We start from the raw sequence: 26,542 nt of genomic DNA on the forward strand, positions 1-26,542 counted from the left end.
AGTTTCTTGTTTTCCATGTGAGGGTCATAGCTGCTCAGGAAAAGATTTTGTGACTAATTTTTTTTTCTCTCTAAGTAATAAGCATTATTTTTGTCTCCTCCTCCTATAGGAATAGCAAGGAAGGAAGGAGAGAAAGAAAAGCATAAAAAGTGAAGTTGAGGGAATAGTGACAAGAAAAAAATTCTTGATTTCCTCAGGAGAAGTAAGGAGGGGGGAAAAAAAGATCACTGGTCTATTATGGGAATGCTCTCTATTACGGAAGCACCAGTCTTGGGTCCATTTTTAAGGTTGAGTTCTGCACTTAAAGTATTCTAATACTATGGTGATAACAATGGTATAAAAGTACAGCTGGATAAAGTTTTTAGGTTCTTAAGAAAAGCTGATTCAGATATTTCTTATCACTAGGCTTGGGAGGATTAGATTATCAGTAAGTGACAGTAGATGTTCATTTCACCATATATAAATATTAACAAAAATTTACATCTATAATAACCAAAGTTTACAGATAGGCAAAATAAGAAACATGCTGCTTGTGAAGAGTTTGATTTAAGAATATGTATTTTGTATATTTTAATGTGATGTGAACAATTTGTGTTTTAATGACCAAGCTTTAACTTTTTGAAATCTCAACATCTACTGTCATTAAAGAATTATGGTCTGATCTTGCCTATTGCCTGACCCCTCCTCCCCACCCCAATTTCCTGCAACTGAAAATAAAAGTTTAAAAAATGTTTAAAAACTAAACATTGATATGTCAAAATTATAAAAAATTCTGCTAAGCTATCTATGACACAGCCTTTCAAGATCTGTTTCAACACTTTGGAGGATCTAGAATTCGGATTGCATGTTACTCATATTCCCATTAGTCTCATTAATTTTGACTTGTACTCTAGAATTAGGATTCACAACTTCAACTCCCAAACCAGGAGAGGCATTCTTGTCATATACGTTGGCTCAGTGTGAAGATTAAAAACACTGAGATGATTGCCTCATTTCCCCACAGTCTTGTGTTGCAGGGCTGTGCAGCAGTAAATATTGGTACAATTTGAGTTCTAGACCAATTTTTGTCCCACCACTACTGCAAATTCCCAGGTTTCCTTTACCTCCCCATCTATATCCTATTCCCAAAACAGAAAAAAATTCCAGGATTTTAAAAGCTACCTCAGGAAATGGAATGTGATTCCCCTAACTCTTGTGTGATAGTACTCCTGAAATTCTAGTGACACCTCACAGCTTCAACTCTAGCAAGTAGCTCCAAGAACCCTCTACAATCACTGTCAAGAAAATAAGTTACCTAGGGTGCTTATATGATCCACATCACTGTAGTATCTGAGCATCTCATAATCCTTAATGAGGTAGGGGTGTACTATTATCCCCATATCACAAAGGATACTGAGGCATGGAGAGGCTAAGTGACTTGTTCAAGGTCTCTCACTGTGGGAGAGCAAGAACCTGAACCACAGTTTCCCCAATCCTAAACGAGTTCCCTACCCATTGGGCCTTCCTTCCTCTGGATAGTGACTCTTTTACCCTCACTCAGAGGTTGGGAAATGTGACAAGGCATCATCTGAGCTGGTGGGGCTTGGGTAAGCCATTGGCTTCTATATAAACCCTATCCCTCCAAACTTGAGCCCACTCTCAAGTCCAGAGCAGCAGCTGCAAGGAGTCACAGGAGCTGCTGTTTCTGGAATACGGACATCTATTTTACTCCCCTGTCAATTTAGTACTTTTCCACCCCTGTTCGCCTCTCATGAGTCTTGCAAAGCATCAGACCAGCAACAATGTGTCCAAGGTAGCCACATGGACCATCTTTTAGAGTCAGCCAGCTTTTTTTGAACATCAGATACTAGTTGGTTCCATGGGAAAGTTATAACTCTTTGAAAACACCTTTTAAAAAAAGGGTCTTGGCTTGTGCCTTCTCATTTGAGTCCCACATATCTTGGCTGCATTGTGGGGCCAGAGAATAAAGGAAAAATCCTTTCAATTCTGTATTAAGTGCAGATATAAAAAAAACTGCATTATTTGAAGTATGTTACACTTCTATTAAACGGTTTTAGATGTATTTAGTTTACTAAAGTTATGGTCAGATGGTTCACCTTCATCTCAAATTTAAAGCAATCCCAATACTTTGAATCTTCATAATCTCACATTAATTCCTGGGGTTTGTGTGTGTATTTAACAGGTGATTTTATTGTAAAATGGTACTTTAAAAAATAGCTGGGAAGATACCCTTTTATTCCAAGATCACAAGTTGCTGCTTCACTGCCAGGCTCTTCTATTCCTATGAATAAAGTCAGAGCTGACAAGTGGAACATGTACTGCTTTTTCAGTAAGGATGTATGCTAGAGTTACTGAGTTGGTAACAAATAACACAGTATAATACTAATATATTAAGTTGCAAAATATGACAAGTCACCTTACATCTTGGAATATAAGTAATGTGGTTGCTGCATTTATATAAGTCTGATCTACATTTTTATAGTTTGTCTCTGTACCATTTGTAAAGTACAACTGCTAGTTAAAAGAATCTCATCTTCCTGAATCTTTACCAGCTCACTTTTTCCTAATACCAATACCAGAAAACAGAAGTGCAGATGTAATTTTAAACTGACAGGCTTAATCTACCTGCATACCAAAGATTTTAACCTCTCTCTTCAAGTGTACTCATCATACTGGATGTGAAGCCAACAACTAAGCAGAGGAGTTTCAGATTCCTAACAGTGAAAAAGCTACTACAATTTTAATGTTCAGTTTTAAAGATTTGTCTCCAATCATTTAGGAAGAGTAAATGGAGTATGAAAACTGATTACATGTTGTAAATCATAGTAACGTGAGATTTAATATAAAGTTACCATGCTGCACTCAATGAAAATTTTTTAAAAGTCTGATTTCAAAGAATTACATTCTTTAAAAATGATAGAAAAATAAAAATTTCACATACTTCTATAGTTTAAACACTGGACATTTTTCATCTGTAAAGCTGGCCTCACATACAACAATCTTTTGAAATGAAATTAATGGATGAAACTGTACATAGTCCCCTCTGTGAAATTTGAGGGACTATGTTAACATTGTTCCATGATCCAAGTCCCTTTATTTACAACTAAGTCTCTATCAAATTGATACTTGTTAGATATCTTTAGACTGGTCATCTTCTTCAAGTTTCCTGATTTCACTCTTTAAACAGTTGATAGTTTCCCGACTTGCTTTTAATCTCTCTTTAAGCTCAGCAATTTCAAAACTGGTTTTCTTTTTGGCAGCTTCCAGCTTTTCCCTGGTTTTTACTTCAAGATCTGCAACTGGGATGGGGACAAAGAAAAAATATATTTTTAGTGCACTGCAAAACTGCAATTACTGAATACAATATTCCAAAATTCAAAAAAAGGTAGTGGAGGGCAGAATCTGTTTCACAGAATCTTCACTGCTGGTAATGCATGGGCCCTAAAAGAATCCAGAAGGACCTTCAGATCCCATTTTGGAGTTTGCATGGCTGGAAGTTGGGCTCCTATTCCCTACCAGGTATAAAAAAAGCACTTTGCCCTCTATGCCTAGTTATTCTACATGTCTCAGAGATACAGTGACACAGATTGTCTTTGCAAGTATCCTACAGAAACTGCAGTTTTGATATACTGTAAATTCCAGCTTTTTAGCTTATGCACAAGAACACTGTGAGAATGTTACTTTCCCCACTTCTCCCTTTTTGGGCTGGCAAGGCATCAGAAATCTGACTAGAACACTGGCACTCTGCTCCACTGCAAACACATCACCCCTCCCATTTGTGGGATATTAAACAGCCCATGCTCCAGGAAGGTCCTACTCTATATCTGCTTCTACAAGTGTATTTATGAGAAATGAGAATAAGGAAACACCTCTAATACTCTCGCTGTAGAGCAATAAATCACTTCTATCCATGCCTAGTAGAAACATGTAGCCACTTCTTAGTTAAGATGTGAAAATTTGACATGCTCAAAAGTAAAGTCATGAAACATTTTCTATTGTCCAATTAACAAAGTAACAATTACAAATACAAAAAAAAATCCCTAGTACTTTTGTGAGATAAGTATTTTACAAATGAGGAAACTGATATTTTTATCATCTGTGCCGTGGAAACAATGTCTAAGGCAGGAAAGTCAAGTGATTTACCAAAGTTGAGACAGCACTACAGTGGCAACGCTGAGATTAGAATCCTGCATGTTCTGGGTTTCAAAGCTGTATGTACTCCCTTAGTCTTTGGTTTTAGGTATCTCAGAAGTATTTTAAGTAATATAATTTGCTGACAATACTTAAACGAGAGGGGTAACATACAGACAGGAGGGCAGAACCAAAGTGTAAGTGGCCCGGAGAGATTACAGCAGTAGAGTTGTAGACAGCAAGGTGAGATTTGGAATGAACATATATTAAATCCATGCTCTGGGTATAGGAAATCAGAAAACTGATTCAAAATCTGAAGGAGGGGAATATAAGCCAAACAGCCACACCAGTCTATATTAATAAAGTTTATTTTCATTTTATCATCTCCTTAATGCCCTCAACACTTAGTTCACATAAATAAAGCATTATAGTTGCAAAGAAAACAATTAGGAAAGAGGTTGGATAGGGAGGTAACTCTCAAAAGTCTGTTATCTTAAGAAATGGCCTACAGCATGAAAGTCTGAGAACTTCACTTAGAAAACAAGTAATGGTAACTATTCACTCCATCCCAAAATAGTTGCTGGCTTCAGGTAAAGGTGTTAGTATTGCAATATTTCATGTTAATATTTCAACTTTAATCACTGAGTTCAGTTAATATCCTATTTAGATGAGCGGGGGACAGTCACACCTCAAATCTATAGGGCAACTTCATTCCTTGTGTTACTCTGACTTCACTGGAATTACATGAAGGATAACTATTTCTATCAGCCTTCATACAGAATTATTCAGAAGTAAACAATTGTGAAAAATGTACAAATCTGAAACCTTTAGATTGTAAAATTAGTATATGTCTGTAAGAGATACAAGATGTTTTTCAAAAACAGAGCTCTTTCCACAAATTTCATTTTACAGCAGCAAACAAGGATAATTAAACACTAACGGTTAATCATAACTTCTAAATTCAAATGTAACATTAGAATTGTTATCAGTTGGCACTTACACTCTGTTTCATGCTTATAAGCTCCTAGCGTTAGCTGACGAGATGTTGTCAAAAGCTGCTGCATCATAGCAGTAGGATCTTGAAATATCTAAGAGGAGAAAAATACACACCGGTTATCAATCTCACTATTTAAAAACAAAACCTTTAACATGTTCTCTTTTCTTACCATCTCATCATAAAACTCGGATACTACAGTTTTCTTTCCCAGTATTGCATTGGTGTCAGACTGAAACAGCTTCAGCAAATGATATAAAGTTACCTATACAAGGAAAACAGATAGACCTGAATAAATGTAATATGATCACTTTAAGAAAAAATAAGTGATACACCCAAATGGAATTAAAACATTCATTGCTCTTTTTGCTGTGCAAGCATATAGGATTTTAAAAAACCTGCAAGAATACAAGAACTAAACTGATCTTCTCATACCATTTAAACTTTAACAGAATAACTGAATTTATTATTAATTGTTAAACAACTTAAACATTTGTTTCAGGATGCTTGGCTGGATTTGTAAAGGGTCTAGGGAAAGTAAAATAGAAAATAAGATAAACCAAGATTGATCTATAAATGCTATTATAATAATTACCTTTTTTAAAAACATTGAATGAGTTGGTGCACAAGCCAGGAAGTGCATCTGCAGAACACTAGCTAGCCACACAACAACATCCTGTGTGGACACAGCTACAGCACTAACTGCAGTAAGTCAAAGCACACTACAGAACTTTGCAAGCACGATGTAGCTGCCTATAGAGTCATGTTAGCTTTCTGTGCCCCAGCTCACCATGTATACAAGTTCTGAGCAGAGAAAAGATCACTTGGTTCATGTGGAACCCTATGCATACTGATGCCTAACAAAACAGTTAGGAAGTGCTCCTCAATACTAATCTAGATTTAGATCACCCCCGATGAAGTTCTTCTTCAAGAGTTCCTTTTCTATTATTCTGTGGGAGGTGATAGATACTGGAATAGGCTGTAAGTCTACCTACAAACCCCTGGTTATTCATGGGAGGCCAGGGCCATCCACATGGAGGCAACATGGATTCACAATGGCTCTGGCTCTAATCAACAAATCCCAACAACTCTGCCCTTTCCACTCCTTCCCTTAAGCAAACCTGTTAAGTGCCATAGAGATGGCTGATCCCTGCTTCCAGTTGGAAGAACTGTACATAACAGAGGGCCGGGAAGGAAGAGAGAGAATCCAGGCCATTTTATCTACTTTGATCCTATTACTCCCGATACCTCTTTGGAACACCTTACAGTTCTTTTCCTTCTTTCAACACCATTCAAAAGTGTGTAACCTATCATATTCCTCCTTAGTGTTAATCAGGTCAAGGAAAGCATGAAGAGCTTTTTGAGTGTTTTGGACAAGGGGAAAGGACTAAGCCAGGGGTAGGCAACCTATGGCACGGGTGCCGAAGGCGGCACGCGAGCTGATTTCCAGTGGCACTCACACTGCCTGGGTCCTGGCCACCGGTCCGGGGGGCTCTGCATTTTAATTTAATTTTAAATGAAGCTTCTTAAACATTTTAAAAACCTTATTTACTTTACATACAACAATAGTTTAGTTATATATTATAGACTTATAGAAAGAGACTTTCTAAAAACGTTAAAATGTATTACTGGCACGCGAAACCTTAAATCAGAGTGAATAAATGAAGACTTGGCACACTACTTCTGAAAGGTTGCCAACCCCTGGACTAAGCACTTGTGATCACGGTAATTTACAAGCTCTGTTTTCAAGAAGTAGGCATTCCCTTTCCACTTTCAGGCACCACACTGCTACTTGACACATGCTTTCCCTATCTAAACTTAGTTTAAAAGTGTGAAAGCCAGCTATGCACTGGGATTCAATGCATTACAAAAAATGATTACAAAAACTGAGTAATAGCACACACATCTTCAAGATGCATCCAAAAGTGAAGGCTAGGCATATAGTAATGAAGACATTAAACATGCTGAGACTTAGTACCAGAACTTTTTCTGGTCAGCTGCATCCCATGGCAAAGTCTTATAAATGCACAATATACTACACATAAATAAAGGTTTATTAAAAGCCAAAAAAATTTACTTACAGGTCTTTCATTGGGATCAATAAAAAATATCTTGATGATGATTTCAAATTCACCCCAACCCGTTTCAGTGATTTCATATGGTGGTTTGGTAACAACTGCAGTGGAAAAACAGTGGCAGGAATACAGATGACTTACATTCTCATTATGTGGAAGCTATGTACAAACCATAAAAACAAACAAACAATCTTACCTCTTAAAGGATTACCATAGCTTTCATGTAGTTTAAATTGAATTTTCTTCACATAAGCAGACATATCCTAAAATGTAAACAATGTAGCCAATTATTTCCAGATATTAAAGCACACTGAAGAGTTTCTCCCATTGTTTCTTCCCCTCCACATACCTATCATATTTACTAATGTGTCAAACTTTAACTACCTGACAAAACCAGGCTAAACTCCGGGATTAAAAAATTCACATAATCTCTTGCTACATTTCTCTCTGATGACATCAATCTAATTTATTTTCTATATGATCCTTGCAGAAATAGAGTTTATTTTTAACTGCCAGTCTATATAACTCACTTTTTGCCAAACGCTTATCTGCACACCTTTTCCCTAATGCCTGCTCTATAATTGTACATATAATTAATTCTTTCTAATGTGTTATACTAGAGATGAAGAAGCTATTCTAATTGTGCCTATATTTTCTCCTGATCCCAACACAACACTAAGGACCTTTCTGGCATTTCTCAAGTGACACCACAGTCATTACAACGTTTCCTATATTTTAACAGGTAAGGCCCCACTCTTGCAATTATGCGTGCTTAACTTTGAAGTCAATGGGACCACTAACATGCTTAAAGTTAAATATGAATGTAAGTGTTTACAGAATTAAGGCCCATATCTAGACAGATGACATTTCTAGTTCAGTTACATATCTTTTGGTCAATAATCAACTTTTTACCTACCTCATTTCTGTAAGGCTTTACATAAACTGTCCACTGATGTGTGTGTCCATCTTCCTCTCTCTTCTTTCCAAAATAACGTGCAACATTTCCATAAACTATAGGTTTCACAATAGTAACTCCCTTTAAAAAAGAAAAAATAAAAACGATCAGCATCTCATAAGTGATCACTGGAAACTAATCATGTTGAGAAGCCACATGATATATAACAGCTGCTATTTTTACTTCAATTTAAGCTATTCTGCCATTTATATTTTCTTTTGTTTAAAACTAGTATTTTTCCATGTATTTTATCATGAGAGCCATGAGACTCCAGCTGAAATTAACGTTTCTGAGCTGCCTAAATACCCTTTCAGTACTGAGGCTACCGGTGGTAAGGGGAACAGAGGGGTGAAAAATGTATTTCCTCCACCAGCAGAGGAGTTATGAAGAGTCTGTAGTCTCCTGAACCAATCTCTTTGCCACTCGGCAGAAGCCAAGAGTCCGATGAAGTTGGGAGACCGAGTCACCCTCCAGCTCAAGCCGCCCAGGCCTGGAGAGCGAAGCGCTCCCCTCGCAGAGCAGGCGTGGCGGGACTGCCCTGTGGGACAAACAGGAAACTTCGGTGCCCAGCGCAGGGGCTAAGGCTGGTCTCGATCAGCGCGTGCTGCGAGAGGCGCTTCCCCCGGCCCCCGAGGCACGGCGGCGGCTGCTGCTCACCCTGGCCGGCCCCGGGGGGGACGCTGGCTTGGCCCACGCTGCTACCGGGGCACTGGCCCTTTGTGTGGGGGGCGGGGCCGCCACCCCCCGCGGCTGCTTGCACCCCGCGGCGGGCACTGAGCGCGGCACTGGTGGCTGCCCGCGGGCAGAGCGGAGCCCCCAGCAAGCCGAGAGCGCCCGGTGGAGGTGGGGACAGGCGCCCCGCCCCCCCCGCAACCCGCCCGAGAGAGGAACCCGCCCCCGGGCCCCGGACCCCGCCCCCGGGCGGCACCTTCACTCTTCCCCCGGAGTCAGGCCCGAACTCAGCCATTCTCTTGAACATATTGCACCGCGGGGAACCGCCCGGGGCCGCGCCGGCCGCTCGCGCTCAGCCCCCTGCTCCGCGGCAGCGAGGCCAGGCCCGCGCGCAGCTCCGGCCACGGCTCGCGCCTTCCGTCCCCGCCGCCAGACCGGGTGGGGGTGGGTTACCCGCCCGGCCCCTGCCGGGTGACGCTAACGCTGCTACGTCACCAGCCAGGCAGCCCGCGTGCGGCGCGAGCTTCCCGCGCCTCCCTCTGGCAAGAAGCCGCGGCCAACACGAGTCATGTGTCACGGGGTTCGTGATGTCACCTTGCCCCGCCCACTAGGGGGCGGGGAGCGGGGGGGAAAAGGCGGACGGGCTGGGCGGGAGCCGAGGCGGGGTCATACACGGGCGGGGGGGAGGAGCAGTGAGTGGGGAGGGACAGGAGAAGCGGCTGGTCGGGAGGGGGGAGGGCAGAGCGGGTCAGTGAGTGGCTGGAGGCAGTAAGCTGATGAGGGGTAATTAGGCAGCACATTGGTCTGATTTTACACCCCAGGACCCTCATTGTGGGAGGTTTGCCCCGCCCCCATCCCAGTCTGAGGCCCTGCAGGGCTTGGTGTTATCCAGTATCAGCTGGGGAAGCCGCTTCAGAGAGTGCAGCAGCATATGCGCTTCAAAACGGTGTCCGTGGTGTGATGTATGGAGCTCAGGCCACAGGGCGGGCCCACGCCATTCCCAGAAGTACCAGAAAGTCCCACGTTCTGGGAATGCATGAGTGGCCACCCTCCGGGTAGTGCAGGCTTTGGCAAGGAAAGTGCCTGGGTAGGATTGGTTTTGGCACCCATATGCTGCCATTCTGCTGTTTCCCCCCAACCCCAGATTTGGAGGTGCTGATGTGTGCTGTAGTGTAGGGATGGCTTCAGGAGAAAGACCATGGTGGATGTCTTCACTTCTGGCCCAATGGCACTTTCTACAATAAGGGTAAAACTCGCCTGTGCAGGAAACAGAGCTTTCTCAGGGGCTGGCCCAAGACTGCAGTGAATTCTCCCAGAAACTAAGGACCAGAGTAAACCTCACCACCTTTGGCTCTAAGTGAAAAGTGCATTTATTTGACTTGCCTTCTCTAACATAAACAGATAGTTATGGGGGTATAGGTTTGCACATACATATAAAAAAAATCAGAAACAAAATACTCCATGACGCACATTTCTACCCCTGTGAGGAGGCCAAGGGAACAAACATGAAATGTTAGTCGTGTTGCTTAATGCACTGTTAGAAGGTGCTTAGATAGTATGGTGATGAGTGCAGAATAAAAGCCTATTTAGAATAAAACAGACATGTCCAGGAAATAGTGAACAAAGTATTTGAATAATACAGGAGAGGCTGCTTTGTAAGACTCAACACATGTCATTCAGGATACAAAAATCTTACACACTAACTGGATCAGTGGTTCTCAGCCATGGATTCAGGGCCCCCTGGGGAGCCGCGAACAAGTTTCAGGCGGTCCGCCAAGCAGGACCAGTGTTAGACTTGCTGGGGCCCAGGGCAGAAAGCCAAAGTCCCACTGCAGGGGGATGAAGTCTGTGGCCCTGATCGACTTAGCTTCACAGTGCCCCCTGGGCAATTGCCCTGCTTGCTACCCCTTAACGCCGGCCCTGGCTTTTATTTGCAGAAAACTGGTTGTTGTGGCACAGGTGGGCAGTGGCGTTTTTATAGCATGTTTGAGGGGACTCAGAAAGAAAAAGATTGACAACCCCTGCACTAGATGATCCTTGAAAACCTTTCGATTTGATCTGTTGCTTGTTAATAGCTCATTATCTGATACATCTCACAGGACATTAGCCAACAAATAAAGGATGTTCAATGAGTTTTTGCTCAGACGTAGGAGATTAGCAGGACCCAAAATAACTAGGGAGCATTATGTTGCAGTATCCTGGTGCCTGATAATGGAATGACACTGGAATTTAGCTACTATTGCCTGCACAGATAGACAAGGTGGATGAGATAATACCTTTATTGGACCAACTTCTGTTGGTGAGAGAGCATACACAGAGTTCTTCAGGTCACCTATATTGCCTGCATACAGGAGGAGCAGGAGTGTAGACTCCAATGATCTTTTGTTTTTAGAAGGTGTGTATATATATATATAAAATATAGTCTTTTGTCTGGTGAAAAAAATTTCCCTGGAACCTAACCCCCCCATTTACATTAATTTTTATGGGGAAATTGGATTCGCTTAACATCGTTTTGCTTAAAGTTGCATTTTTCAGAAACATAACTACAACATTAAGCGAGGAGTTACTGTAAAGTGAAAGATGCTCTAAGAATTACCTACTGTGAGTGACTGCTTCAGAATATGTTAAAGATTTATAGTGCAATATTGTTTGCCCTTTAATTAAACCAGCCTCTGGTAGGCAACCAATATATACTTGTGCCATTGATGGTTGCAAAACAGGTTTCACATTAATTATTACTCTTGATGTATATTCATACACAATTATAAAATAGTTAACTTGGCAATATTGTCCACATGAAATAGTCAAACTAAAAGAAAAGCTGTTCATGATAACAATGAAAACTTACTAAAGTCCTTTTCTTACAGTAGAACTCAAAAGTTCACTTGAAGATAAGCACAGAAAGTCAAGCCTGTCCTTGTTCATGTGAAACAACTGAGAGTGATGCCAAACCTGCTTTAATGAAAAATGAAAATGGGTGTCGTTGGGTGGATTGACAATTTTAATATCATACTTGAAAGGGGATGAATCAGTTTTACCATCAAGTCTCAATATAATATATAAATATGCAACTAATCACAGAGCTGTTGAAACAGCGTGATTGCTAAATATTTGTCCTGTTGATTTGTAGGCAAGTCTGTTTAACACGCCTGCCTTACAACATAGTTAAGTGAAATGTACTTAGCAAAATGTTGCAATATTTCAACTGTTGCTTTCTTTAAGGAACTAAACAATACTGTGATACCAGTCAGTTCTGTGTTCTCGGGGAACCAGTGTGCAGTATCCAGCCCGACTCCTGAAAGACACCCCCCCAGCCTCTGCTTAAACCAAAACCCGTCAGAGGAAAAAAACTTGCAGAGAGCGGTGAAGGGCATTGGAAGACACACCTAGACTCCTCCTGACAAGGGTGACAAGTTTAAGACATCGCCATTAGCATACAGACTGAAGAACAGAGACAACTCCCTTAGCCTCATCTGCATGAAAAATGGGACAAGGAAACATCTCAATTTGCATACAGAATGGAGAACAGAGAACCGCACTGAACTCTGGGACCAGAAAAAGCAGGGAAGCACTGCATCATGGGAATCTCTGCTCCAGATGCTAATGAACCTACGCCTGCACACACCCAGCTCAGCAGTTTTCAGACCAATTCTAGTTAATGAATCCTTGATTGATATCCAAAATACTGAAGCAGCCTAGCTGCATTGTGAGCTCCCTGGAAGAAAACACCACCCATAGTCAAGAGTGATCAGCTCCTATTGTTTAACCTAAAGAAAACCCTTGAGTCATCAGTTTACCCATAAACAAATCTAGAGTTCTCCCTTGAACCATTGTATTTTTTCTACAAAAATCCCTACTCACCCTCCAGTCAGTGTTCTGATGCTTAGATCCAAACTATGCATCAGTTCCACTGGGACTCCATATTCTCCTGACTGATCGTGCAGGGTACTCTGCCTGTCTCCTACCCTCAGGACCCTGAGCTACCACCATCACCTGGGAATCCCGACCAGTTCAAGCTTCAGGGAGCGGTGAGATCCCCCTTCTTTGTCTCTCTTTGTTTTCCTTTCTACCTTAGGTATTAACCTTTAATAATGTATGTCATATTGGTTTAGCCCTCCTTGTGTAGTTATCACTATTATTCAATAAATAACTTGTATGGTTAAGTATCAGAGGGGTAGCCGTGTTAGTCTGGTTCTGTAGAAGCAGCAAAGAATCCTGTGGCACCTTATAGACTAACAGATGTTTTGCAGCATGAGCTTTCGTGGGTGAATACCCACTTCTTCGGATGCAAGCTTGCATCCGAAGAAGTGGGTATTCACCCACGAAAGCTCATGCTGCAAAACATCTGTTAGTCTATAAGGTGCCACAGGATTCTTTGCTGCTTGTATGGTTAAGCTGGTTGCTTCTCTCTCTCTTGCTGAACTTTTACTCTTTTGTGGTTTTAGCTTCTCCCATTCACTCTACAGCAATGCTTCTTTTACCTAAGCTAAAGATCCCTGCAGTGCCCAAAATACGGTGGGTTTTGCTCATCAAGTAGGTTACTGCCAGTACAATTGTGATGTGAGAGTGGGGATAGGGACATGTTGAATCTGGGACGCATAAGGGTAACAGCTTGTAAGTGCTGCTTGACCCAGTCCCTGGAGCCCAGGGGCATAGAAGGAGAGGCAGCTTGAAAGTGCTGCTTCATCCAGCCCAGTGAGTCCAGAGACATATAAGGGGTCTGCGTGACAGTGCTGATTGACCTGGTCCACTCAGACTTGCTGTGTGTGTGTGTGTGTGTGGGGGGGGGTTCTGGGGCTGGAGGAACCCAGCCCTAGGGAACCTAGGCCCTGCAGGATAGTTCCATTGGGAGGGGACTTGCAGAAGGGAGAAGTAGAGCTCCATATGAAAACACAAGTGACACAAGCAGTACATTGATAGACTTACAGACTCCCTCCCCCCCAAAGAGTAACACGAATAAATGAGTGTACCCCAACGTAACAGCCAAAACTGGTAACAACTGTTCGATTCTCCCCACACTATTACAATAATCACCCTATTAAATGTGTCATTTATACATTACTACCTGAGAAATAATCCAAACGGATTCAAATTGTTTATTTATTTATATTAATATTTATAATTATTATAAATTATTATTATAATTATTTTAAAGCAAATCTCTTTCTCTGCACTTCTGAATCGCTGATGCTTTATTTAATATTATTTGTGTTGTGACAGCACCTTGTGCTAATCTAACCCCACTTTACTAGCTGTTCAGCTGTGAAGTCCATACATTTGCGCCACCTAGGTCTTGGGGGATGATGTTGTGGATGACACTGAGCATATCAAATGCCTTACCAACTTTGCAAGCAGCAAATCTCCCTTCTCTTTCACATAGCAGCTGTGCATGTCCAGAACATAAAGTGGGCAAGGAGCCCCTGTCCCTCTTCTGCATAAAATCGAAGGGTATGTCTGCATGGCTGGACTATGTCAGCTAACTCAGGCTCATGGAATTCAGGATGCAGAGCTGTAAAATTGCAGTGGAGACATTTGGGCTTTGGCTGGAGCCCACGTCTGAACTTCTACACTGCAATTTTACAGCCCCACAGCCTGAGCCCTACAAGCTCAAGTTACCTGACACAAACCACTCACAGGTGTTTAAATGCTGTGTAGACATACTGGAATTCTCTTTAGGATTAGGGTGACCAGATGTCCCGATTTTATAGGGACAGTCCCAATTTTTGGGTCTTTTTCTTATATAGGCTCCTATTACCCCCCCATCCCCTGTCCTGATTTTTCACATTTGCTGTCTGGTCACCCTACTTAGGATCAAACAAGCTGGAGTAGATATGGACATAATGGTGGAAAGGGGGTAATGTATTTTTCAATTCTGCATGGCCAGGGCTTGTCACTATGTAGCTGCAACTCCTACCCCAGGATTTTCTCACATGACGGATCCTGTGCCCTGGCTTACACTGGCAGGCCTGAATTAATTCTACAGGATGAAATCCCATTTCCACTGACATCAAGAGCAAACTCCTATTGACTTCAATAGGCCCAGGATTTCACCTATAGTTTCTATAATGGAGAGGGCTGTATATTAGCAGTTTGTGAAATGTTCACAGCATAATAGGAAATGCTTGAAATTAGTGTGTCTGAATTTTGTTTAAATTTTCATGAAAATTGGCCACATTTTATAGGAAAAATAGTCATTGTATGCCACTACTTTTTTCATATTGTAACAGTTTAAAATGTACATATGTACAAGTATAGGGGGATCATTGAAAATTGTCTGTACATATTGTTGCCCCTTTTGACCCAAGCAGCTAGTCAAAGTGTTGGGCCCTGTCGGTGCTCCGGTTGGGCAAAAATTGTGGATAGTCAGGTATTTCTCTGAGGCAGTTTATTTACAAAAAATGTACAAAGCCCTGTATCTTCAAATGCAGAAGAAATCAAATAGCAGGAAACAGGTTCTTTTGCCTACAGCGCCAAGAGGACGCTGCACCTTTCACCCAAGAACCTCCGTTAGGTTTCTTCCAGGTCAGCCACCGCATGCTTTCAGCTGTTCCTTCAGTCTCTCTCTCTCTGACTACGTCTACACTACCCGCCGTATCGGCGGGTAGCGATCGATTTTTCAGGGATCGATATATCGCGTCTCATCTAGACGCGATATATCGATCCCCGAACGCGCTTCTATTGATTCCGGAACTCCACCGCCACGAACGGCGGTGGCGGCGTCGACATGGAGAGCCCCGGACATCGATCCCGCGCCGTGAGGACGGGTAAGTTATCGATATAAGATACTTCGACTTCAGCTACGTTATTCACGTAGCTGAAGTTGCGTATCTTATATCGATTTTTCCCCTTAGTGTAGACCAGCCCTCTGAGAGGACTGTTGGGGTGGGATGTTTGAGAGGGAAGCTGAGAGTGTGTGTGGTTTGCTGTTCTCTCTGTGTTTCTATTTGTTGGGAAATGAGGTTGGGGTTTTGTTTGTTGTGGGGTTAATTTCAGGATTTTGTTTGTTTTAGCAGGCTTTTGTCTGTCCTCTGGCCAGCCCAGTGGGACAGAGACCGCAGTTTATTGTGGATTCTGAGGGTTTAATCTGTGGCGGGGGGCTGTGGATTTTGCCTCCAGACCCTGCCTCTGTGGAGCAGCTTGTTCCAGCTCTGGGAAGATGACTGGGTTTAAAAATGTGAAGAATGCCTTCCATGTGACAAAGGCTGTTGTGGTGGTGGTTGTTGCCACCCCAGGGGCACGTCTACACTAGCAAAGTTACAGCGCCACTCAGAGAGCGCAGAAGGAAAACTGGTGTTGTGTATTTAAAGGTAATAATTGGAGATATACCAATCTCCTAGAACTGGAAGGGACTTTGAAAGGTCATTGAGTCCAACCCCCTGCCTTCACTAGGCAGGACCAATTTTTGCCCCAGATCCCTAAGTGGCCTCCTCAAGGATTGAACTCACAACCCTGGGTTTAGCAGGCCAATGCTCAAACCACTGAGCTATCCTTCCCCCCACTGACAGCTGTCTGCACAATAGCGTGTTCACACTTCCGGCCCTTGCAGCGCTATTTGGAGCAGTGCACTCTGGGCAGCTATGCCACAGAGCACCTCTTTCTGTTTTGCCGCTAAGACTTGTGGGAAGATGGAGGAGGATGCGGGGTCCAGTCCCAATGCCCCGTGACGCATTGCTTTGCATGAGGAAAGCCACATTCATCGGACTGTGTGATGAGCTTGCCCCAGCCCTGTTGCGCAAGGACATGAGAATGAGAGCTGCCTTGTCGTTGGAGAAGTGCGTAGCGATTGCCGTGTGGAACCTGGCTACTCCAGACTGCTACCGATCAGTCGCTAACCAGTTTGGAGTGGGAAAGTCGACCTTTGGGGTTGTGTTGATGGAAGTGTGCAGGGCCATTAATCGCATCCTGCTCCAAAGGACTGTGACTGTGGTCAACGTGCGTGACATTGTGGATGGCTTTGCACAAATGGGCTTCCCTAACTGCGGAGGGGCGATAGATGGTACGTACATTCCAATTCTGGCACCAGATCACCTAGCCACCAAGTACATTAATCGCAAGGGGTATTTCTCTATGGTTCTCCAGGCGCTTGTGGATCACCATGACCATTTCACAGACATTAACGCAGGCTGGTCCGGAAAGGTGCATGACACACGCATCTTTTGGAACACTGGCCTGTTCAAGAAGTTGCAAGCAGGGACTTTCTTTCTGGACCAGAAGATCACTGCAAGAGAAGTCAAAATGCCCTTGTGATCCTTGGAGACTTACCTACCCCTTAATGACGTGGCTTATGGAGCCGTACACGGGGCAACTTGACAGCAGCAAGGAGCAGTTCAATAAGAGGCTGAGCAAGTGCAGAATGACTGTTGAGTGTGCATTTGGCTGTTTAAAAGCCCGCGGCAATGCCTGTATGGGAAGCTGGACATGGCTGATGACAATATTCCTATGCTTATAGCCGCGTGCTGTATGCTCCATAACATTTGAGAAGGGAAGGGTGAAAGTTTCACTCAGGGCTGGACTGCAGAGGCTCAGTGCCTGGAGGCTGAGTTTGAATAGCCAGAGACCAGGGCTATCAGAGAGACACAGCGCAGGGCCATAAGGATCAGGGATGCCTTGAGGCAGCATTTTGAGGCTGAAAGCCACTAATATTTGTTGCTGTGCTTGGGAGTGCAGTGCTTGTAATGCTAGGAGGTGATTGGTGCACATGATGCAAGAAGGGGCCTTTACATAATTGTATGTTGCTTTGCAGTGCTCTTTTTGCTTTCGCTTAATAGAATAAAGATTGCTTTCAAACAAACATAATTCTTTTATTAAAAGACAAAAACTGGAGGAGTCAAATGAAAAAATTCATCAGCAGGGAGGGGGATGGGGAAAAGGAAGGTCTTGAGAGGAAGAGGATTCCTGGGACGGCTACAGATTTGTGTATGTCCAGGGACCATACCCAACCTTCTCCTCTGGGGTATGATGCAGCGGATGCTGTACTTCAGTAGGGCCAGACTGTAGAGGGATGGGTGTTGAATGCAGTGGGTGTCCACAGTGCTGGACTGTGAAGAGGAAGGAGTAGAATGCTGCAGGTAGAGAGTGGAGCCAGGAGGTTCATAAGAGTGTGGTGGCAGTGTGTGGGAGGCGCATGGGAAAGAGTTTTGTGAAACGGCTGCAGGGGGCAGCAGGCACGGAGCTGCTCGATTTGAAGAGCTAGTATTGCCTGGAGTGTGTCCACTTGGCGCTTCATAATGTTTAAGAGCCACTCCGTGGCTTCTTTCTTGTGTGCCGCGTTCTCCTTTCGGTCCCTAGTCTCGTTTTCCCGCCACTCCTTCAATTGCTATTTCTCAGTGACGGAGTCCATCAGAACCTCATGGAGAACGTCCTCCTTAGTTCTCCGTGGCCGCTTTCTAATTCTGCGCAGCCGTTCTGCTGCCAATAAGGGAGGCTGGTCTCCCAAGGTCATCTATGTGAAATCGAAATGCAACATTTTCCAGAAGCAGTATTGTTTGCCACACAGATAACACTGATTCTGTGCTTTAAAACACAGCCAGTACTCACCTATGTGTCACTAACTGGCTGACCCCAGGCAAGCACACATGAGCCACAAGCCCCCCAAAATGGTGAGTAGCTGCAGGGTGAATCACTCTTCCCAGACCCTGCTGTATACTGGGCACATGGCTCTTGGGGCGAGCTAGCACTGTGGGGAGGGCTTGATAATCATTCCTGGCCTCACACTTTTCACAAGATGTGATCATTATGGAAGATATCTCGCTGCTGAGGGTGAGCAGGGAATCAAGGGAGGGTCTTTTTCAAGATTGTGGCTTCCCTCCTGGCCCCTATGCGGCTCGTCTGTGTGCAGCAATGGTGCAGCTGTTTTGCAGCAGCAAGCTCTGAGAGCTAGGGAGGAGGCAGAGGTGAGCTGGGGCAGGGCGAGGAGCTGCTAGTGGGTGCAGAGCACCCGGCAATTTTTCCCCATGGGTACTCCAGCCCTGGAGCACCCACGGAGTTGGCGCCTATGATGCAGTGGGAGACAAGCCTGATTTCTGCAACCCTCCTGCCCCCAGCAAATCGCTTCAGTAATTCCCCAAATCAGATCTACTTACCAGGTGCTTCCTCTCCTGTTTGCCTTTCACCAAGATCCAACTGCTGTGACTGGCTAGGCTCCTCCACGGTAGAAAAGAGCTCCTGACTGCATGCTTCTCTGGCTTCCAAGCCATCCTCAGCCTCTGGTTCCTCCTCCCCCTCTTCATCCAAGATTTCCTCCTTCTTGCTCGGTTCACTCTCAACTGGCACGTGAGCCAACGTAGTATCCACAGGGGCCTTCACAGTGGAGGTGAGGTCACCACCAAGTATCATGTCCAGCTCTTTGGAGAACCAGCAGCTCGTGGGTGCAGCACCAGAGTGGCGGTTTGCCTCCCACGCCTTGTGGTAGGCGTTCTGCAGCTCCTTCACTTTTGCCCTACACTGCAATGTGTCCCAGTCCAGGCCTCTTTCTATCATGCATCATGAAATCTGCCCATAAGTATCATAATTCCTATGGATAGAGCACAGCTGGGACTGGACAACATCCCCTCCCCAAATGCCAATGAGGTCCAGCAATTCGGCATTGCTCCAGGCAGGGGATCGCCTGGGTGTGGAGCAGGCCTGGCCACCTGCAAAGATGTGCTGAGACCACTGCACGCATCACCGAGCAAACAGGAAGGGGACTTTCAAATTTGCAAAGGAATGTATGAGGTGGGGATGACGGTTGGTCAAGAGAAGGCAGGGCAGTAGAGTTCAAACCGATGACCAGAGTGGTGAGAACAGGCATTGTGGGACACGTCCTGGAGGCCAATCACAGCGCTGTAATCACCCTGATGTCTACACTGGCACCGCAGCACTGTAGACCCAGTGCAGAAACCTCTACACCTCTCATTAGGGTGGTTTTCTTAGAGCGCTACAGCTGCGCAGTTTCTGCGCACTAAGTGGCTTGGCACTGTGTACACCTTGGGAGTTAAAGCACAGAAAGCTGCTTTACTGTGCAGAAACTTGCCAGCGTAGACAGGGCCTCCCTCTCTGGCCCCTGAACCACATGGACATCTCCTCCAACGCAGCAGACTGACAGTGTCCCAGGCTGTAGCCCTGGTATCCATCCAGCCCAAGCCTTTTCATTGCTCTTGCCAGCTCACACCTTTCGTAGATCTTCCCATGAGCAGCCAGGGGCAGGAGGAAAAGCCCCAGGATTAGCAAAGCCTTCATGCTGGCAGCGTAGCAAACCCAGGAGACTAGAGATGACATGTGCCTGCTAATAGTGGGGAGGCACAACCCAGAACAGCTTGAGTCACACCCCTCCCAGAAAGTAGTGGTCCTTCCCTGTAGCTCCCAGATCTTCCTCCTGCCACTCCTGCCCCTCCCTGTAAATACTTTCATAGGTGGGCTAAAAGGTTGTCTAGTTCACTGTGGCATCTGTAAGTTCTGCTATGTCTTTGAAAATGCAGTGTGCCCTAAAGGACAGAGCAATGGACTGAGATTCAGCAGACCTACATTCTAGTCCAAGCTTTGCCATTGGGCTGCAGGGTGACCTTGGACAAATTACTTCATCCCTGCCTCAAGTTTCACATATGCAGAAAGGAGATGTTGATACCTCTCTTTTGACCTATATGCATCCTACGACTGGTAGGTATTATTCTTGCCCCACTCTGCACAGCTTCTGAAAGCAGGGGCATGTCCCCCCTCCAGCTCCTATGCATAGGCAGGGGTGGCCCTAGACTGGCTGCCAGCAACTGGCGCCCTAGGCGAACCATGCAATCGATGCCCAACCCACAAACCCCAAGGGCACATCTAGGCTGAGGTTTTTGGCAAACTGGGAAACATTTTTCCCCTTTTAATGTTTTTTAAGCTTTTTAAAAAAAAACAACAGAGGATTAATTATTCGGTTGGTTTGTCCATCTGTCCAACCAATATTTCTGAGATCAGATAAAATAGAGACACTAAATTTTCAGAATAGATTTGTACGACACCTCAGGGCCGGTGCTACCATTTTTTGCCATCTCAAGCAAAAAAAAAAAAAAAAAGCCACCCGGACTGTGCCACCCCAAGAATGGATGCCACCCCTTAGCATGTGGCACCCCAGGCACACGCTTCCTCTGCTGGTGCCTGGAGCCGGCCCTGCGACAGCTAGATGATATTTCAGTCCGATTTCAAATAAAAATGCATTAAAAACGTTAATTATAAATTTTATTCTTACAAATCCAAAGTCATCCATTACACTGTCCTGCTTTAACTGCCATTACCACCACATCCAATATAGAAAGAAAGAAAAAAAAACTCTTCAATGAACCTTAACCTTAATTTACAAAACAATGAATAAAAAACACTCTGTGCTCTTAAAACATGACTTTTCTTGCCTTAAGTTTTGAAAATTCAGTCACTAGTTCTTTTAGATCCAGTTTTCCAGCTATTTCATGCTTGTAGCAATGTGGGACTCACCCCTGTGGCACCTGAGATTACCAGCAGGAAAATTAGCTCATCCAGCCTCTGGAGCACCCCCTGCAGGCCAGTGTCCCACTGCCGCTGGGCCCCCACATTCCTCCCTGGACTCCAGTGCCCTGTTATCTGGGGTGCTGCCCCCTGGCATTACACTCCTCAGTCTCAGGGTCTCCCTGCCCTGGGGAACCCCCACCCCTTATCCCCACCCAGGGCCGCCCAGAGGATTCCGGGGGCCCGGGGTCTTCGGCGGCGGGGGGCCCTTCCATTCCGGGACCTGCCGAAGTGCCCCGAAGACCCGCGGCGGGGACTCCCCCCCCCGCCGCCGAATTACCGCCGAAGCTGGACCCGCCGCCGAAGTTCAGCCTGGTCTTCAGCGGTAATTCGGCGGAGAGGGGTCTTTGGCGGTATTTCGGCGGAGAGGGTCTTCGGGGCACTTTGGCGGCGGGTCCCGGAAGGGAAGGGCCCCCCCGCCGCCGAATTACCGCCGAAGACCGAGCTGAACTTCGGCGGCGGGTCCCGCTCCGTCTTCAGCGGTAATTCGCCGGCGGGGGGGTCCTTCTGCCCCGGAGCGGAAGGACCCCCCGCCGGCGAAGACCGGGAGCAGAAGAAGCTCCTGCACCCGGCCCCGCAAGAGTTTTCCGGGCCCCCCGGAGGGAGTGAAGGACCCCGCTCCAGGGGCCCCGAAAAACTCTGGTGGGGGCCCCTGTGGGGCTCGGGGCCTGGGGCAAATTGCCCCTCTTGCCCCCCCCTCTGGGCGGCCCTGTCCCCACCTCACCTCAGTTGTAGGCTACTGCCAGTCACCAACTAGCCCCTGCTCCCTGGGGCAGCCTGCAGTATAAGCCAGTCATCACAGGCAAGGGGGTTTTGGACCTGCAGCCTTTGCCTACCCCCATGGGCCCTCTGCTAGGCCGCAGCCTGGGGCTTTCCAGGCTGGAGCCTCCCCAGCTCCTCTTCCTTTCCCCAGCTCCGCTCAGGTCCCTGCAGCCAGAGCCAGGTCCATCTCCTTCTACAGCTAGAGAGAGAGAGATATTGCTGTGCTCCTGGCTCCCAGCCTCTTATATAGGGCCTGACTGGGACGTGACCCAGCTGCAGCTGCTTCCTCAATAAGCCTATTAGCTGCTTTCTCTGCCACAACCCTCTCCCAGGGCTGTTTTAAGCCCTTCAGGGCAGGAGTGGGGTAACCACTATGCTACACTCCCTCCCCCTTAAGATTCCAGGGGAGGGAGTCTATCTCCCCAGATTCTTCCTCAACTGGGCCCACAGGACATCCCTTTCCTGCTGCACACTCTCCAGTGTGAGGCACAGCTGGCAGGGCCGGCTCCAGACCCCAGCGCGCCAAGCGCGCGCTTGGGGCGGCATTTTGCCGGGAGGGCAGCAGGCGGCTCTGGTGGACTTTCCGCAGTCATGCCTGCGGGAGGACCACCGGAGCCACAGGACCAGCGGACCCTCCGCAGGCACGTCTGCAAGAGGTCCCCCGGAGCCGCGGGACTGGCGACTGGCAGCACGCCCCCTGCGGCATGCCGCTGTGCTTGGGGCGGCCAAATTCCTAGAGCCGCCCCTGACAGCTGGCTCCCTTCCTTCATAGTTTGGGTTCCCACGGTAGGCCTTCCAGCTCTCCCATGGGATCCCAGGTTTGTCTGGAGCCTCTCTGCCCCTGACAATCCCCTCTTTTGGGCCTTGGTCATCACCACCCCCTCCTTTGGGGCAGTCTCGGTCCTGTCATGGTCCTCCGGCCTCCCCGTCCTTCTCCGTGGGCTATGCCGCTTTCCCTGGCTCCCCTTGTGGCAGAGTAGGCACAGTCAGTGCCCACTCTTGACCACCTCAGGGCTAGCTTGGGCCCTGCGAGTCCACTGAGGGCACTCCCTCTTCCTGCGCCCCAGTTCCCCACAGGCCCAACAAGTTTGGAGCCCCCCTGTTAACCTCACAGAGGGGAACTTTCCCGGGTGGGACCTCCTTCCTCCTTCCCAGCAGTGGGCTGAGCGAGGCCGGTGTCTGGGACCCCAGCTGGCAGGATCCTGCTGCCGGTCTGGAGTTCTGTCCGCTAGTGTAGTGTATTAAATTTCTCCCCATAAGAATATGCTACTTGTGGAGCACCAGGATTGGCAGCCATAAGTAGTACACTATAAGTAGCACATTCCTACAGGGAGAAATTTAATACCCTACACCTGGGTAGGGAAGGCTGTGCCTCCCCAAACAGCCTGTCCCCTATCTGCCCCTTCCCACTTCCTGCCCCCTGACTGCCCCCCTCATAACCCCTGACCCATCCAACCCCCCTGCTCCTTGTCCCCTGACCGCCCCCTCCCAGGACCTCCCACCCCCTGACTGTCCCCCTCAGAACCCCACACCCCATCCAATCCCCTCCTGCTCCTTGTCCCCTGACCGCCCCCTCCCAGGACCTCCCACCCCCTGACTGTCCCCCTCAGAACCCCACACCCCATCCAATCCCACCCTGCTCCTTATCCCCTGACCACCCCCTTCTGGGACCCGCTACTCTCTGACTGCCCCCTCAGAACCCTCCACCCATCCAAGCCCCCCTGCTCCCTGTCCCCTGACTGCCCCAATCCCTATCCACACCCCTGACCCCTGACCGGCTCCCCAGGACTCCCACGCCTATACAAACCCGCCTGTTCCCTGTCCCTTTACTATGCCGCTCAGAGCATAAGGACTGGCAGCCCTAAGTAGTACACTGTAAGCACATTCCTGTGGGGAGCAATTTAATACACTACACTAGGCCTGTAGTGTATTAAATTTCGCTCAGCCCACTGACGGGCTGGAGTTCTCAAAATATGTTCTCGCACCCCTTATCAAAAATTACATTACAATAAGCTTAAAAACTTGAAAACTTAAAAACTTTGTATATTACAGTAATCATTAAAAAATGTATAATGTTAATAAATACATCGATTTGATGAAACAAAGTAGTTGTACTTATGTGCCTGTGCTTAATTTGTGTTTTGGATGATTTACTTTCTAAAAGAATCTCGCATGTCTGACACCCGAATAAAGGGCATCTTATCCCAGAGTAAGAACCACTGCACTAAACTGATAAGATCTGCATTTAAATTTAATTTTGAATGAAGCTTCTTAAACATTTTAAAAACCTTGTTTACTTTACATACAACAATAGTTTAGTTATATAATATAGACTTATAGAGAGAGACCTTCTAAACATGTTAAAATGTATTACTGGCATGCAAAACCTTAAATTAGAGTGAATAAATGAAGACTTGGCACAACACTTCTGAAAGGTTGCCAACCCCTGCTCTATTGACATTGTGGCAAGTCCAACAAGTCTATCTTGCGCCATTGTTGAACGAAGATATGTTTTTATCAATTTTAACTTTGAGAAGCTATGTTCCCCACTAGCTACGGAAACTGGCAAAGTTGAAAGAATGCATAGAGCTATAAAAATGTTTGGAAAACTGTCTGTGAGTTTATTTTCCCAAACAAACTTCAGTACTTCAGGAGTGGAATGTTTCTTACGTCGTCTTGAAAAAGCCTGAAGGTCACTATGCAAATCCGTAGCATCAATGTCTTCCGAATTTTCATGAGTCAATGCCGACTCCAGTTTTATACAAAATTCTCTTATCTGTTTTGCTGTTTTCTTTTGCAAGCTGTGGATATCATATAGAAAGCCATCTAGCTGCTGCATCTGTTGAAATCTTTTGTCAACCGAGTGAATAGCAGTATCAAGGACTGCAAAGTAGAAATTTACTTTGAACCTTTGTTTTGGGTTCTGAATGGGTGTGTCTCGTCCTTCAACGAAAACTACCATTTCTTTTGCTGAATGCAAACTGTCTCTGGTTCAAATTCTGTCAGAAAGTCTATTTCTTCAGCAAGCTCGAGACAAACTACCAGTGTTCTTTCGAACCCTTCATCACTTCTGAATTCCTCCAGAATATTTTTAGTTTGCTGCAGGTTTTGAATAGCAGAATGTATGTTCAACTTCTTTTCCTGAAGCTGCTTACTAGTGAGGTTAATCTCAAAAAGGACATTAAACCACAAAATGAGTGAAGTCACAAATTTGAACTTGGAAAGGCCATTTGCAAGAGCTTCTGCATCGGAACGTACCGTATTGCCAGATGATCCAGTAAAGCTAGTATCATCAGAAATTTCAATTACGGCATCATAAATGTTTCCAAGTACATAGCGAAGAGGCTTCAAAGCATCAATGCACCTCTCCCATCTTGTCTGACTAAGTGGTTTCACAGTTGGAGAATTCACATGGCAAGTCAGAATTTCCCAACGGTGTGTTGAGCCGAGAAAAACACATGAACACATTGCACCAGATCAAAACTGCTTGCCTCCAAACAGCATCTAGCAGCATCATTGACAACCAAATTCAGAGAATGCGCACTGCAAGGAACAAAAAAGGCCCTAGGATCGATTTCCATCATTCTCCTTTGCACACCACTGTCTTTACCCTTCATATTACTCCCATTATCAGGGCCTTGGCCACCTAAGTTTTCAACAGATAATAACATTGTTTCAAGCTCTTGTAGAAAAGTTTCAGTCATAAATGCTCCAGTCGTCTCCTTCAGTGGTACAAAACCCAAAAAATGTTCCTTTATGAGCACTTCAACATTATCTTCATCTGCAGACTTTTCCATATCCACAAAACGAATTATCATTGTCATTTGTTCGACATGACTCACATCTGTTGTACAGTCCAGTATTATTGAAAAGTATTTTGCAGAATGGGCAGCTTCTACAATTTTCTTTTCAATGGCATTTGCTAGGATTTGAATCAGTTCATTTTGCATATTTTTTCCTAAGTAATGAACCTGTCTTTCATGATCAGTTATTTTACATAGATGCTCCTTCATGACTGGATCAAACAAAGCTAGGTATACAACAAATTTTTTAAAGTTTCATTACCTGGAAAATTTTCATTTCTACCACAGCCGCGGAATGCTAAATTATGCCCACTGAGAACTCTCACTAAAGCAATCAGATGCTCTAATATTTGTTGCCAGTATTCTTCTTTTTCCTTGATCACCCATGCATTTTCTTCATCGATAGTTTATCCTTTTTTCAATCCTAATTCAAGTTTTTTCCAATTTTGAAAACATTCCAAATGTTCTGTACTTCTTTCATGTGAAGAGAGAATTGAAGAGATTGTCCTCCAATCCTTCGAACCATTTTCAGTAAGCTATATACCAGTTGCTTGATTTCTAAACAACTTGCAGCAAAAGCAAAACACAGGGTCCTTTGATACTGAATATTGTTGTCAGTTTCAATGAATTTCTTCCCCATTAATGAGTTTTC

General features: G+C 45.4%; 1 protein-coding gene across 1 annotated transcript; it reads right to left on the reverse strand.

Annotated features, from left to right (window-relative positions):
- Nucleotides 1–1,713: 1,713 nt before the first annotated feature.
- YEATS4 (YEATS domain containing 4) lies at nt 1,714–9,381 on the reverse strand. The gene is made up of 7 exons (XM_039500703.1): nt 9,084–9,381; nt 8,117–8,236; nt 7,397–7,463; nt 7,207–7,301; nt 5,298–5,390; nt 5,132–5,219; nt 1,714–3,299 (listed from the first exon to the last, which is right to left on the reverse strand). Exons 1-7 carry the CDS (start codon nt 9,132–9,134, stop codon nt 3,130–3,132), a joined length of 684 nt encoding a protein of 227 aa, XP_039356637.1. The 5' UTR covers nt 9,135–9,381; the 3' UTR covers nt 1,714–3,129.
- Nucleotides 9,382–26,542: the final 17,161 nt, after the last annotated feature.

This window comes from Mauremys reevesii, linkage group 1 (genome assembly GCF_016161935.1).
Source record: "Mauremys reevesii isolate NIE-2019 linkage group 1, ASM1616193v1, whole genome shotgun sequence".
In the NCBI taxonomy this organism is placed as follows: Eukaryota; Metazoa; Chordata; order Testudines; family Geoemydidae; genus Mauremys; species Mauremys reevesii.